The 13,365-nt window shown below is 38.4% G+C and overlaps 2 protein-coding genes, 1 long non-coding RNA gene and 1 pseudogene across 3 annotated transcripts; 2 read left to right on the forward strand and 2 right to left on the reverse strand.

The window, feature by feature from the left end:
* Window positions 1-1,304: 1,304 nt before the first annotated feature.
* Window positions 1,305-2,440, reverse strand: LOC126620982 (uncharacterized). Its single transcript, XR_007622753.1, has 2 exons — window positions 2,368-2,440; window positions 1,305-1,530 (listed from the first exon to the last, which is right to left on the reverse strand). It is a non-coding gene; the product is annotated as an uncharacterized LOC126620982 (long non-coding RNA).
* A 1,178-nt stretch (window positions 2,441-3,618) lies between these two features.
* On the forward strand, window positions 3,619-6,412 carry LOC126620984 (prohibitin-1, mitochondrial). The gene is made up of 6 exons (XM_050289328.1): window positions 3,619-3,785; window positions 4,090-4,277; window positions 4,668-4,784; window positions 5,063-5,233; window positions 5,403-5,615; window positions 6,034-6,412. Exons 2-6 carry the CDS (start codon window positions 4,101-4,103, stop codon window positions 6,226-6,228), a joined length of 873 nt encoding a protein of 290 aa, XP_050145285.1. The 5' UTR covers window positions 3,619-3,785; window positions 4,090-4,100; the 3' UTR covers window positions 6,229-6,412.
* A 1,412-nt stretch (window positions 6,413-7,824) lies between these two features.
* Window positions 7,825-13,324, reverse strand: LOC126620983 (NAC domain-containing protein 83-like; annotated as a pseudogene).
* LOC126622494 (uncharacterized mitochondrial protein AtMg00810-like) lies at window positions 10,305-11,211 on the forward strand. Its single transcript, XM_050291298.1, has 2 exons — window positions 10,305-10,373; window positions 10,508-11,211. The coding sequence occupies exons 1-2, from the start codon at window positions 10,346-10,348 to the stop codon at window positions 11,209-11,211; spliced, it is 732 nt and encodes a 243-aa protein (XP_050147255.1). The 5' UTR covers window positions 10,305-10,345.
* Window positions 13,325-13,365: the final 41 nt, after the last annotated feature.

Consider the following 13,365-nt stretch of genomic DNA (forward strand, 5'->3'; position numbering starts at 1 on the left):
AGTATCCCATTTTCCTCCCATTTTTACCTCTTCTCAATTGTCCTTGGTCGCCCGCGACTTCATTCTGGGTGGATTGTCCTCCGTCGTCATCGACGCCTCCGTCGCCTGCGACATCCTTCCGTCCTCGGAAGAACTGCTGACAGAAACACATTATTTATGACCATTTTTGTGAAGAGGAAAACGGAGGTGGTGGAAGGTGGAACCAAAAAACAAAGGTCTTCTGGAAGCAATCTCTTCGATCACTCAAGTATTTTTTTTCTTGACTGAATTTCAGTTTTTGTATGATTTCTTGAAATGTTTTTATGTTTGTATGGATTCTTGAAAACATTCAATTTTTGTTTGATTTCTCGACTAAATTTTCAATTTGTGCACCTTGTTTTTTGGGTAGAATCTTGATAATTTCTGTGTATGATTGATATTACGCATTGCTTATACTTGATATTACTGGGTTTTTTTTTTCACAACGCATATAAAAACGATATACGCCAACCGTAAGGGAAAAATAATTGGTGTGAATAAGTGTTTGAAAGTTTTGATCTTGAATAGGAGAAACACTTACATCTTAATTATTTCCGTAGATTAATTTTTCCGGGACTAGTTTATCTTTGGTATCTAAGCAGGAGGCTTTTGTATAACATTAATGTGTTTATGGTGTGAGTAGGAAGGGTTAGATTTAGATTAGATTATATTAATTTAAATAAATGATTCGATTTTATGTTTGTAGATAATCAGCTTGGAGGTTCAGAAATTTGCACAACATGCAAAATTCCTGTAGACCGACCAGGTATGCTATTTACTTCCTTGGAAACCTATCATATACATTAATAGTGATTTCTAGATGGCTAAAACTTGCTTTACTTTTTTTAGGTTTTTTCCATACCCATTGGTCGCCTGTACAGTTAAGAGACAATCTATGGATGGGGTATTATGGGATCTTACCCGCGATGTATCATATTGTAAACATTGACACAAACTCCAACAGGTGGTGCAATGTAGGGTCAACTAGGGCTGGTTCGGTATGGGATACCGAAACCCTTGTCCCGATTCCCAAACCGAAGTTTTTGGGAATCCCAAATTCAAGACCGATCCCAAACCAAATTTTTGGAATCCAGAAATGGTTTCGGGACAAATCGGAAATCCCAAAATAATTTTGGACTATTGGTAATTCCAAAACTACAACTAACTCAAACCGGTTTCAAATCAAAATCCCTATTTGTAATTTGTAAGTGTTAACCAAATGAAAAAAAAAACTCAGAAAACAAAACCTAGATTACCAAATATGAACCCAAATGATACATGTAATCTGAATAAAAAGAAAAAGAGTTCTAAATTTATGTTCACCTAGAAGTTAAACTCAAATCCTTTAACTAAAAGTTAGCTTTATAAGTCACACACAGACCCTGTATAATAATATATCTAAACATATATATAGAGCGAGAGAGAGCAAACCCTAAAACCACCAAAGTAGAATTCCAAAGCTTTCAGAGATCAGGGAACAACTTGTAAGGATGAAACCTTCTAGGAGAGGTCCTGCAAAATACAAATACTACAATCTTAGAAACGAGATGATGCAAAGCGAGAAGAAGCAACAAAAATTATTATGAAAAATTTGGGGTTCCTATTCCATCTTTACTCCTCAATTCGAGCGAATTTAATTCTGAGTTGTGGGGATCTATAATTTCATGTATGTTTACTTTTCATGTGGTTATGATGTTGAATCATGACCGTTGCATGGTTGGTTATCATGATATGTGTATGGTCTGCACAAGTCCTATCACATTTTTGGGTAAAATCAACTACCTGGGGTCGAATAGTTACAAAAATTTCATGAAAAAGGAACCGGATCTCCTCCTGAGCATAGGGTGGGGATCCTCCTGACCGGGCTATCTGGACTATTAAAATTTGATCAAACGGCTACAATAATTATAACTTTTAAAGAGTCTCATGTTTGTAGCTGTTAGATCAAATTTCAATGGTCCAGATGATCCGGTCAGGAGGATCCCCACCCAATGTTCAGGAGGGATCCGGTTCCAATGAAAAATAAACAAGGGAAAATTTGAAATATGTCCAATTTTATAGGCTTACTTTTGAAATAAGTCCAATTTTTAGTGATTTTTTACTTTTGAAATAGGTCCAATTTTTAGTGACTTTGGATCCATATCAAAAGATCCCGATAAACAAAGTAGAGCAAAAAGCACATCAAAATGTGAAGCTGCAAAACCCTTGGATTAAAAAAATGAAAATTTAGATGTTATCCATAAGAGATTTACAACCCACCAACTGAACAAAACCCACATAAATGTTTCAAAGAATTAGACTTTCTAAGACCCTTTTGGAGCAACAAAGTAAAAACCCAGAAAACTTTACCTTGCAAATCCAATTATCCAACAACCAGAGAAATGAAACCAGGTAGGCCTGCAAATTACAACGGGTAAAGGAGTGGTGCAGTCAGTGCTATAAATCTCAAGATTGAAGAAAACCTATTAAAGCATTCAAGATAAAATAGCAGAGAAAAGTCATGACACGTGGTGTAATAAGATTGGTTGAAAATCTTATCATAATCTTAGCTAAATTATTGTAAACAGATAATGACACGTGGCGCGTCGGAATTGGTTGCAAATCTTAGCGGAAATCTATTCACAAAATAGTACGTTCGGATAATAATACGTGACGTGACGAGATTGGTTAAAAATCCTATCCGAAATTAAAAATATTTTATTTATTTATTATTTTATAAAAAAACTAATAATATTTTAAATGGGCTGGGTGCCAACGCATTTTTTTTAGGGGTGGAGATGCTTTGGCGTATTATTGTTCATTTGAGTATGTTACTGTTCACTGAGTGGATAAATGAACTGGGTGCTGGCCCATTTGGGTGGAATTGTTCTTAGCACTGTATGCCGGAGGAGTCCCGTCTTTTTCTAATGAAGAAAGAACAATGACATTCATTTTAAAGTCTTGTAGCCTTTAGAAAAAGATGCCAATTAGATGCTTAACACCGGTAGATTCATTTGGTTGTTTTTTCTTGGCTTATCCAACCAGCATATGCCCATTCCTCCTTTGCGGATGTGGATTGAAAGGAAGTTGGGGATGGACATAGATCCTTCCGCCTATCCAAAAGAAAGTAATGGTTTTTTTTATTTATTATTTCCGACTATTACAATTCCAAATATATATTTAAAATTAAATAATATATATATTTTTTATTTCGGTTCGGTTCGGGATTATCGAACGAAATGAAAAGTGAGACTGATTCCTGTACCGAATTTTCAGGATCGGTTTTGGATTTTCGATTTGAAATTTTTTTGGTTTGGTTTTGAAATTTTTTCAATTTGGTTTGGAATTTTCGGTATTTTTTTCCAGCCCTACTTTTAATTCCACTAGGCCTTGGACATCCCGTTCTTCTTTAGGCCTTGACTTTTACTAGGCTTTTTGTGGCCCTTTTTTTTCGACCTATACTATTTTTAGGGATCGAAAAGGATCTCGCGTTAACACCCCTTCCCTTAAAATAAAATATATTGTTCCAATTTGTAATAGAATATCATTGTCATAAAATAAAATAAAAAATTGGATGATGGGACCCTTTTAAAATTTGGGGTGGGTAAAAGAGTTGGACCTTGGCCGATACTCTAGGCCTTTTAAAGGCCGCCTTAAACCTTTCGCGTTCTCGCTCGTTACCTGTAAACCCTAAACCCTTGCATCTGCTGCTGGGGCCTGAATCCTCCGCATCATCCTCATCACCGTTTCTCCACCGTTGCGACAGCCACGTTCCTCACCTCTCACTGGTTCGTCTCTCCTCGTCTTCCACCTCCCCCTTCTTAGATGAGATTCTAGGTCACCGCCCTCCGCCCAACCATTTGCAGTTCGGGATCGAAGCAGATCTCGCAGCTCCGCCTTTTTATTTGCTCAAACTTAAGCAATGGCTGAATTGCTTCAAGTTTATATTGCTTTTTCTTTTTTCTTCCATGAATTTGATTTTGAATGGACTATTTTGGTGCTTGGCATTTTTCGTTCCCGAATCCACATTTTTGTTCATTTTTTGTTTTTTATTTTTGGTATTTTTTTTTTCAATTCTTTATGTTTTCACAGCGAGAGTGAATATGAATTTCAACAACGTTAAGGTTCCGAAAGTTCCCGGTGGTGGTGCAGTTTCTGCTTTGCTTAAGGTTGGCATAATTGGTGGGCTTGGCTTGTATGGAGCTGCCAACAGTCTGTACAATGTCGAGGGAGGGCATCGAGCCATTGTGTTCAACCGGATAATCGGTGTCAAGGACAAGGTTATAGGTCTAATCTCTACTGTTGCATTTTATCTGTATTTCAAGGTTATACTTGAGTAGATTTTATGAACGAAGTTGCATTTTCAAATGTAGTATTACTGTGGCTTGATTTGAATGGCCAGCCCCAAAAGCTCTTGACTTTAATAACTATATTTATACGGGGTTATATGCTATCTGTTGAGATGGTTCCAACAGAGATTAGCGATCCTATGTGAAGAGAAACTTCCCAGGATGATTGTATCCTTTGTAGACAATTTATCCTAAATGAGGTTCGCCCCTCCAGTTATAAAACTAATGGGGTTTACCCGAGTCATATGCTTAATTTGTTCAAGTTAAGGACGAGTCTAACACACCTGTCGACTTACTTTGTGTGTGTGAAACGTCTTTCAGGTCTATCCAGAGGGTACACACCTTATCATTCCATGGTTTGAGAGGCCAGTCATTTATGATGTCCGTGCACGACCTCATCTAGTGGAGAGCACTTCTGGGAGCCGTGATCTCCAAATGGTTGATATCTTTTTCCTTCCTTGCTGTTAAACGGAATTTTGACCACTTCATGGCTTGTAATTTTGACAATAGATAAATCTCTATTCTGTTTTATGTATGTGATGTATGCATAGTGTTAGCATTTAAAACTGTATCCTCTATGTTCAAAACATGTCTTTTCATCAGGATATACTTTCAAACAAGTTTTAATTACAGAGACAATTTAGTTATTTCGGTTTATGTTGTCTGCAGTCCTTGTCCTCAATGTTAAATTTTTGTTTTCTCATTGTGCTGTCCAGGTGAAAATTGGGCTTCGAGTGCTTACTCGACCTCTACCAGACCAGCTGCCTACAGTTTATCGGACTCTTGGTGAGAATTACAATGAGAGAGTCCTTCCTTCCATTGTTCATGAAACTTTGAAAGCTGTTGTTGCACAGTATAATGCTAGTCAGCTCATTACTCAGAGAGAGGTAGGGAGAAACCCTCTTACTATACATATGTTCATTTTCCTTTCTAGTCAATTTGAAGTTTTCCCCCCTTTTTTTCATACCTTGTCCACTTGTATAGTTAATAGTTATTTAGATGAAGAGGTAGAAGTTCAAATGTTTCCTTAGTGTTGATTATTCTTTTTATGTTTAGACTGTCAGTAGGGAAATACGAAAGATTTTGACTGAAAGGGCTGCCAATTTCAACATTGCGCTGGACGATGTGTCAATTACAACTCTTACTTTTGGGAAGGAGTTCACGGCTGCAATTGAGGCCAAACAAGTGGCTGCACAGGAAGCTGAGAGAGCCAAGTTTGTTGTGGACAAGGCTGAACAAGACAAGAAGAGTGCTATCATCAGAGCAGAGGTGAGTTATAACACATTCTCAATACAGATAATATCTACTGTTCTTGACTTAATTGCAATTTTACCAGCCATTAAATCGAAAGTATTGGTTTTTAAGCGTATAGCTTGCTGAAAGCCATGGGAAAGCCACATGCATGAACCAACTACTTTATAGATCCTAAATCAAAATGTATCCCTAATTTTCATTATATTATGCTCATCGTTGAATTAGCATCAGTGATTTTATTTCTTAGTCCTGTGATGATCTTTAGAAACAAATCATACAAGTCCGTATATAGAATAAATTTGCATTTTACTAGTTGCGTCCAAGTACTCCATTTACGGGGAATAAGATGGACATAAAGTCGCAATATTCCTATATGAATGTGGGTGTTCCTCTTAAACTTTTGTTTTGCTTAAATCATTTCTCTGTTGGTCAGGGAGAGGCGACAAGTGCCAAGCTGATTGGTGAAGCTATTGCAAACAATCCGGCATTTATTACACTGAGGAAGATTGAGGCTGCAAGAGAGATTGCACATACAATCTCAAATTCCGCAAACAAAGTTTTCTTGAACTCAGATGATCTGTTGCTGAACCTTCAGGAGATGAATTTGGATGTCAACAAGAAGAAATAGACACTGCAGGTTGGACTTGTAATAATTTCGTTTCAGATTGTAAAATTGTGGAAATAGTTCCTTGAAGAGTTGAGCAATGGACCTTAGAGTTTACTTGTCTTTTGATACACCGCTAGTTGGCATGGCAATTGCTGTTCGCAGAGATAAATTTTGAACACTTAATGGAACTTTTCTGATGCAATTACTTGTAGGTGTTTCACATGTTATTTTTTTTGAAAAGACGTGTTTCACATGTTATAATATCTGATGTTCATCCCGTCCCTCTATATTTTGCTCCATTTATGGTTGATAATTTTGTAAATTTCACTCATAGGCATGCCCTTCTTGAGCCTTCAAGGCGTGGCTTTTACCGGAGAAAAAATTTGGCCGGAAGTGTGCAGGCCGAATAGGCAACGGTATTTACTCTCCATTTGCGCTACTAGTATTTTGCAAACAGTTGATCAGTCATGTGACTTCCAAACTGTTTCTGAATGATTCCCTCGCAAATGACCTTTATGCCTGCAACTGAAACCCACTGTTTATCTTCGTCAATCTTCATCTTTGGTAGCTCAAGGCATCCGTTTTCTCTTATGCTAAAATCTCCATTTTTATTTGTTTTTTCCATCAACTCTTGTAAGTGATGGAAAACGTAGTGGCATGTTCAAAGTGTCCACATTGTTCTATTATTGACATGGGATGCTATACTAAGAGGAAAAGTAAGCATAATCAGAAGCAAAGTGATCAAAATTATTGCAAACTCATATGCGCATTCATACAAGTACAACAACAACAAAGCCTTTTCCCACTAAGTGGGGTTGGCTATATGAATCCTAGAACGCCATTTTGGTCGGTTCTGTGTTACATCTTCCGTTAAATCCAAGTACTTTTAAGTCTTTTCTTAGAGTCTCTTCCAAAGTTCTTCTAGGAATTCCTCTACCCCTTTAGCTCTGAACCTCTGTCTTGTAATCACATTTTTTAACCGGAGCGTCAGTAGGCCAATCAGATTATAGTCTATAGAATTCCTTATTGAAAGTTAGAACTCTGAGCTAGAAGGAGAGAGAAAAATGTAATTGTAATTGTGTGCACCACCCCTCTCTTGACAAACAAACCAGGTAAAAATTGGGACCTGTAATGGAAATCATCGAACCAAAAACAATTCCAACCGCAAGAGAAAAAACAGTCAACACTCTTGTCACCAAAGCACCTTGGACAAAACTGAAAAGAACCAACCCATTTGGACCAACTACAGTTGAAGGTTGACAGAAAATGTTCAACAAAAATAACATCACCAACATATTTGGACAGGCAGTAAATGATACAAATAAAGAATCACCATTATTTTTTCTATTTGCATTTTCTAGAGTAAGAAAATAGGTTTATCAAGTATTAATCCGGTTCTATCTAGCGTTTCCAGCTTTAACATGTTCGTAGGATTGCCTAACTCTAACTGCAAAAATTAGATAAAAGTGTTTATCACGAGATTGATATCACCTCTCCAGCAACGAACGACAGATATCTGATGCTACCACAGGGCAAGGCTACAAAACAGATCCCACAAGTAAGCTGCCCGTAGAAATGATGGTTTTACCAACACTTGAAAAGAGAAAAACAACCCGGTTACTAACAGAATAATTTTTTTTGGTTATTTGCCATGTACGGAAGGAGTACAATATTGGGAAATGCGACGCAAGTACAGAAAAATGATGAAAAAATTAATATGTAACTATGTTGAATTCAAAAGATCTGTTCGTAATATCGATTCATTATAAAGACAAATGTGGCAGTACATGTGTCTGCACAAACCGTGGGAATTAGACAGTCACTGTCACCTCTGTATATCCTATATTGATCAGACACACAATCACGACCACTCATCCACAAGCAACTGATCGCATCCAAGTTGCTCCTGTGGCGATTCAACCGTTCCCAACCACCGTTCAAAGTCTAGGATCAATGGGTCAGTGCGTAAAAGATATTCTTCATCGCTAGTAAAATCAAAACTATTGGAAGAAAGAATGGCAACTAGGGTTAGGTTAGGTTGCATGTTCACCGTACAAAGGATTTTAGGGTGATAGATAGTGTTGTCAATTCCCTTAATTCAAGGGATGTGTCTCTTGTTTTCAATTCCCTTAATTCAAGGGATGTGTCTTATTTGTTCTTTTTTTGTTAGCTTTAGACGTAAATTAAGGAGGGATAGGTAGTCTTGTTTTCTTCCCTCTAGCACATATATATTTGCTATCTCTTGTACCTGATTGTCTCATGATGAATATACCATTCACAAAATTCAATATGATATCAGAGCAGTGACCCTAACTGGCCTGTCTTTGTGGTGTTCTCTTGAGAGATTTATGAGCTTCTTCTTGTCCTTCAATCATGGCTGAAGAAAGCTCAGTAAATTTGGAAGGAGACGGCTTTCATGCTACTCCACCATCACCACACTCAGATATTGATATCAACCCAAATCAACGTCTAGCACATCCTTATGAAAAAGTTCTATCCACCTTGTTCCCAAACATGTGCAAAGTTACAAGTCCTTATGATGTTTGTCATTTTTCTAAGTTTACTAGATTGCAATTTACTTCCTCTTTGTCTAGGGCTAGTAATCCTTTTGAAATCGTGCATTCCGATGTTTGGGGACCAATTCTAAAGTCTTTTGATGGATACAAATATTTTGTAACTTTTGTGGATGATTTCACAAGGATTACTTGGTTGTATCTTTTGAAATTAAAAAGTGAAGTGATGGAAGTTTTTCAAGATTTTCATAGACTTGTGGCCACCCAATTTGCTTCAAAAATTCATATTTTACGATCAGATAACGACACAGAATATATGTCTCATAACATGTCACACTACTTGAGCACGCATGGTATATTACACCAAACAAGCTGTGTTGGAACACCTCAACAAAATGGGGTGGCTGAGAGGAAGAATAGAGATCTACTTGAGAAGACTAGAGCTCTTATGTTTCACATGAATGTGCCTAAGAAGTTTTGGTCTCAAGGAGTTCTTACTGCGGCATATCTCATCAATAGATTGCCTAGTAAAGTGTTGAATTTTAAATCACCTTATGAGGGGTCTTGAAAAATAGAAAGATCAACTTTTCCCATTTGAGAGTCTTTGGGTGTACATGCTTTGTTCACATTCAAGCTCAAAATCGTGACAAGCTAGACCCAAGGGCTGCCAAATGTGTTTTTCTAGGTTATTCATCTACCCAAAAAAGGTTACAAGTGCTATAATTCAACAACTAGAAAAATGGTTGTTTCAAGGGATGTTAAATTTGAAGAACATGTTCCTTACTTCTCACAATCACTAGATTACTCTAGATAGGGGGAGCATTTGATGGACTTATTTCCTTTTCCATATCCAAACAGAGAAGATGCAACATGCACTCCTAGTGAACATGTGCCGGATGATGTTAATCTTCACTTGGTGGAACATCTTGAAGATGAAACCCCTTACTCATCGGAGATTCACACTGCACCCTCCAGTGATCCTTCCAACCATGATGTTGTTCAAATACCTGTAGTTCAATCTCCTACAGTTCATTGCAGTCCTGCACGAGAGAGGAAACTTCCATCCAAGTTGCATGATTATGTGACCTACACTGCCAGGTATCCCGTGACTGATGCTATTGACTATAGCAAAGTCTCATCTTCTTTTGCTACATTCCTAAGTGCCATTAATGAAGCTCGAGAACCTCAAAGTTTTCAAGAAGCCAATCTTCACAATGAGTGGAGAAATGCTATGGCAAAGGAGATTCAAGCCCTCCATGAAAATAACACATGGACTATAGTGAAACTTCCAAAAGGAAAGAAGGCAGTGGGGAGTCGTTGGGTGTACAAAACTAAGTTTCATTCACATGGCACAATCGAAAGGAATAAGGCTCGCTTGGTTGCTTGAGGTTTTACACAAACCTATGGCGTCGATTATAAAGAGACATTTGCTCCGGTGGCAAAAATAAACATTGTTAGAGTATTGTTGTCGGTTGCAATTAACAATGCATGGCCTCTCTTTCAAATGGATGTTAAAAATGCTTTCCTGCATGGTGAACTTGAAGAACAGGTTTACATGAAGTTATCCCCAGGTCATCATCAATCAAACAATCCAGAAATGGTGTGCAAACTCCATAAATCCATTTATGGTCTCAAGCAAAGTCCACGTGCATGGTATGCCAAGCTCAGTCATGTTCTGGAAAGGGTTGGTTTTTGTCGAAGTATTGCGGATTCTTCCCTATTTGTTCGTTCCAACTCAGTGGGTAAACTAGTTGTGCTAATTTATGTTGATGATCTAATTGTGACAGGTGATAATATGTCAGAGATTAATGCTCTTAAACAGTATCTCAACAACAAGTTTGCTATCAAGGATCTTGGCACTCTCAAATACTTTCTGGGCATCGAGATGGCACACTCTCACAAGGGTTTCTTCCTCAACCAACGCAAGTATGTCATGGATCTTCTTCACGAAGCAAAAATGACAGATTGCAAGCCTGCTCGTACCCCCTTGGATAGCAACTTAAAGCTAAAAACTCACGGTGATCCAGTTCCCAATTTAAGTTACTATCAAAGAATGGTTGGCAAACTCATTTATCTGACTATCACACGTCCTGATATATCATATGTCGTCAGCATTGTTAGCCAGTTTATGCACTCTCCAAGCATGGATCATTTGAAGATTGTTCATCGTGTGCTACGTTATCTTAAGGGTTCCATTGGTAGAGGAATTCTTATGCGTAATAATAGTCACACTCAGATCTCAGGCTATACCGATGCTGACTGGGCAGACAATTCTCTCGATCGCAAGTCTACCACTGGGATTTGTACGTTTGTGGGAGGCAACCTAGTTACCTGGAAAAGCAAGAAACAAAGTGTTGTTGCACGCTCTAGTGCAGAGGCAGAGTATCGTGCTATGGCGTCGACTGCTTGTGAACTTATTTGGCTCAAAAGCCTTCTGTTGGCTTTAGGTTTTCCTCATCAACAACCCATGTCCCTACACTGTGATAATTAGGCCGCGATGCACATTGCATCGAATCCTGTATTCCATGAGTGAACTAAACATATTGAAGTTGATTGTCGCTACGTCAGAAATCAAGTTCAATCCAAGGTGATCGATACTCACTACACGCGCAGTCATGATCAACTTGCGGATATTTTCACAAAAGGATTAACCTCTGCTAATTTTCAGCGTCTTTTGTTCAAGCTTGGATCAATTAATCCCTTTGATCCAGCTTGAGGGGGAGTATTGGAAGAAAGAATGGCAACTAGGGTTAGGTTAGGTTGCATGTTCACCGTACAAAGGATTTTAGGGTGATAGATAGTGTTGTCAATTCCCTTAATTCAAGGGATGTGTCTCTTGTTGTCAATTCCCTTAATTCAAAGGATGTGTCTTATTTCTCTTGTTGTCAATTCCCTTAATTCAAGGGATGTGTCTTATTTGTTCTTTTTTTGTTAGCTTTAGGCGTAAATCAAGGAGGGATAGGTACTCTTGTTTTCTTCCGTCTAGCACATATATATTTGCTATCTCTTGTACCTGATTGTCTCATGATGAATATACCATTCACAAAATTCAATAAAAACCTTCAACAGGTAACGAAAAATCCCCAGTTTCTCCAAGATACTTTTCATTGCTTAAAAGAAATTCTTCTTCGCTGCCAAAGCATATCGGGTAAGTAGAAACATCATTCATCGGCATTGCAACATTACCGTCAATACTGCTTATGCACTCATCATCATGATTCATGTTGCATTCAATTTCATCAAAAGGCACAACAGAAGGAGTATTGCTTTGATCAATGGAATACTGCTTATGCACTCATCATCATGATTCATGTTGCATTCAATTTCATCAAAAGGCACAACAGAAGGAGTATTGCTTTGATCAATGGAATTAGTGATCACATTCACACTAGTAATTTGTGATCCCAGTTCTTTTCTTGCTCTCTTCTTAACCGGCGGCTTCTCATTCAATAGTTCCTTTCTTTGTGTCTTTTGAACCGGCGACTTCTCATTGAATAGATCTTTTCTTGCTCTTGCTCTCTTAATTGCCGGCTCCTCATTCAATATTTCTTTTCTTGCTCTCTTCTTAATTGGGGGCTTCTCGTTGAATTCTTGAGGTAAATTCATGTTTGCACACCTGGATCTGGAGCTCCTTTTAAGTCGGGAAAGAACTACTTTACGATCGGAGTGAGCAACTAGATTAGGATTAGGAAGAAGACAGTATTCTTCTAACAGCCATTCACCATCATTCTCGCACCCTTTATTCTTATAACTGAAATTCCGTTTTTCCCCAATCGGATTTCCATCCAAGGCTTCAATTCGCAAGAAGGAGGTTGCCTTCCAAGAGCCTCCAGCTTCGATAGAGCGTTTGTGGTTCTTCTTCGAATGTTGCAGCTCGTAAAACAAGAAGAGATCTTGATCGAGGAAGGAATTTCCCCCGAATTTTTCCCACACCACCCAGGGTTGTGCGCTGCCGAAGAGATTGAACTCGTGAAGGGAATGTCTAATGGCTCTCCGGCGACGGCTCTCAGACGAAGATAACTGACCAATTCTTGATCAGTTGGATGAAACCGACAGCCCAACGGCATACCCCAATAACCCAGCTTCGGAATACCCATTGTTGATCGCACGCAGTTTCAATTTAATGCAAAAATAAACAAACAACACAAAAGCAACGAAACGAAACGAAATCCCTAATTGTAATTCAAATTGTAAAATAATGCGAGAAAATTAAGAGAAGAAAAAGGGAACCTGGAAATTGATTTCGATTTCGGTCGTTGTTTCTCCGTCCGCCGACCGAGAACAGAAGAGAAGCTCTATCGTCTTCGCCGGTTCGTTCGCAAGCAACTGAAGAAGCAGAAAACGTGGAATCGATTTCTGTTCACCTAGATCGCGATTGGCGTTCACAAATTCAAATCCAAACACAGAGAGAGAGAGAGAGAGAGAGAGAGAGAGAGAGAGAGAGAGAGATCAGGTATGAGAGGGAGGGGTTTTGAAATTCGAATAAATCAAATATGACCGTTTGGGAATTGGATGCTATCGTTGGAACTTGAAAGCATTGAATGCAGGACGCTCCTCAGTACTCACCGCTTAAGCGCGGCTTTTTATCACGCGCGTTTTTCTTTTCTTTTTCATTGGCGCCAACTGAAAATTGGGCTGGGCCGCT

This window comes from Malus sylvestris, chromosome 5 (assembly GCF_916048215.2).
Source record: "Malus sylvestris chromosome 5, drMalSylv7.2, whole genome shotgun sequence".
NCBI lineage: Eukaryota > Viridiplantae > Streptophyta > Magnoliopsida > Rosales > Rosaceae > Malus > Malus sylvestris.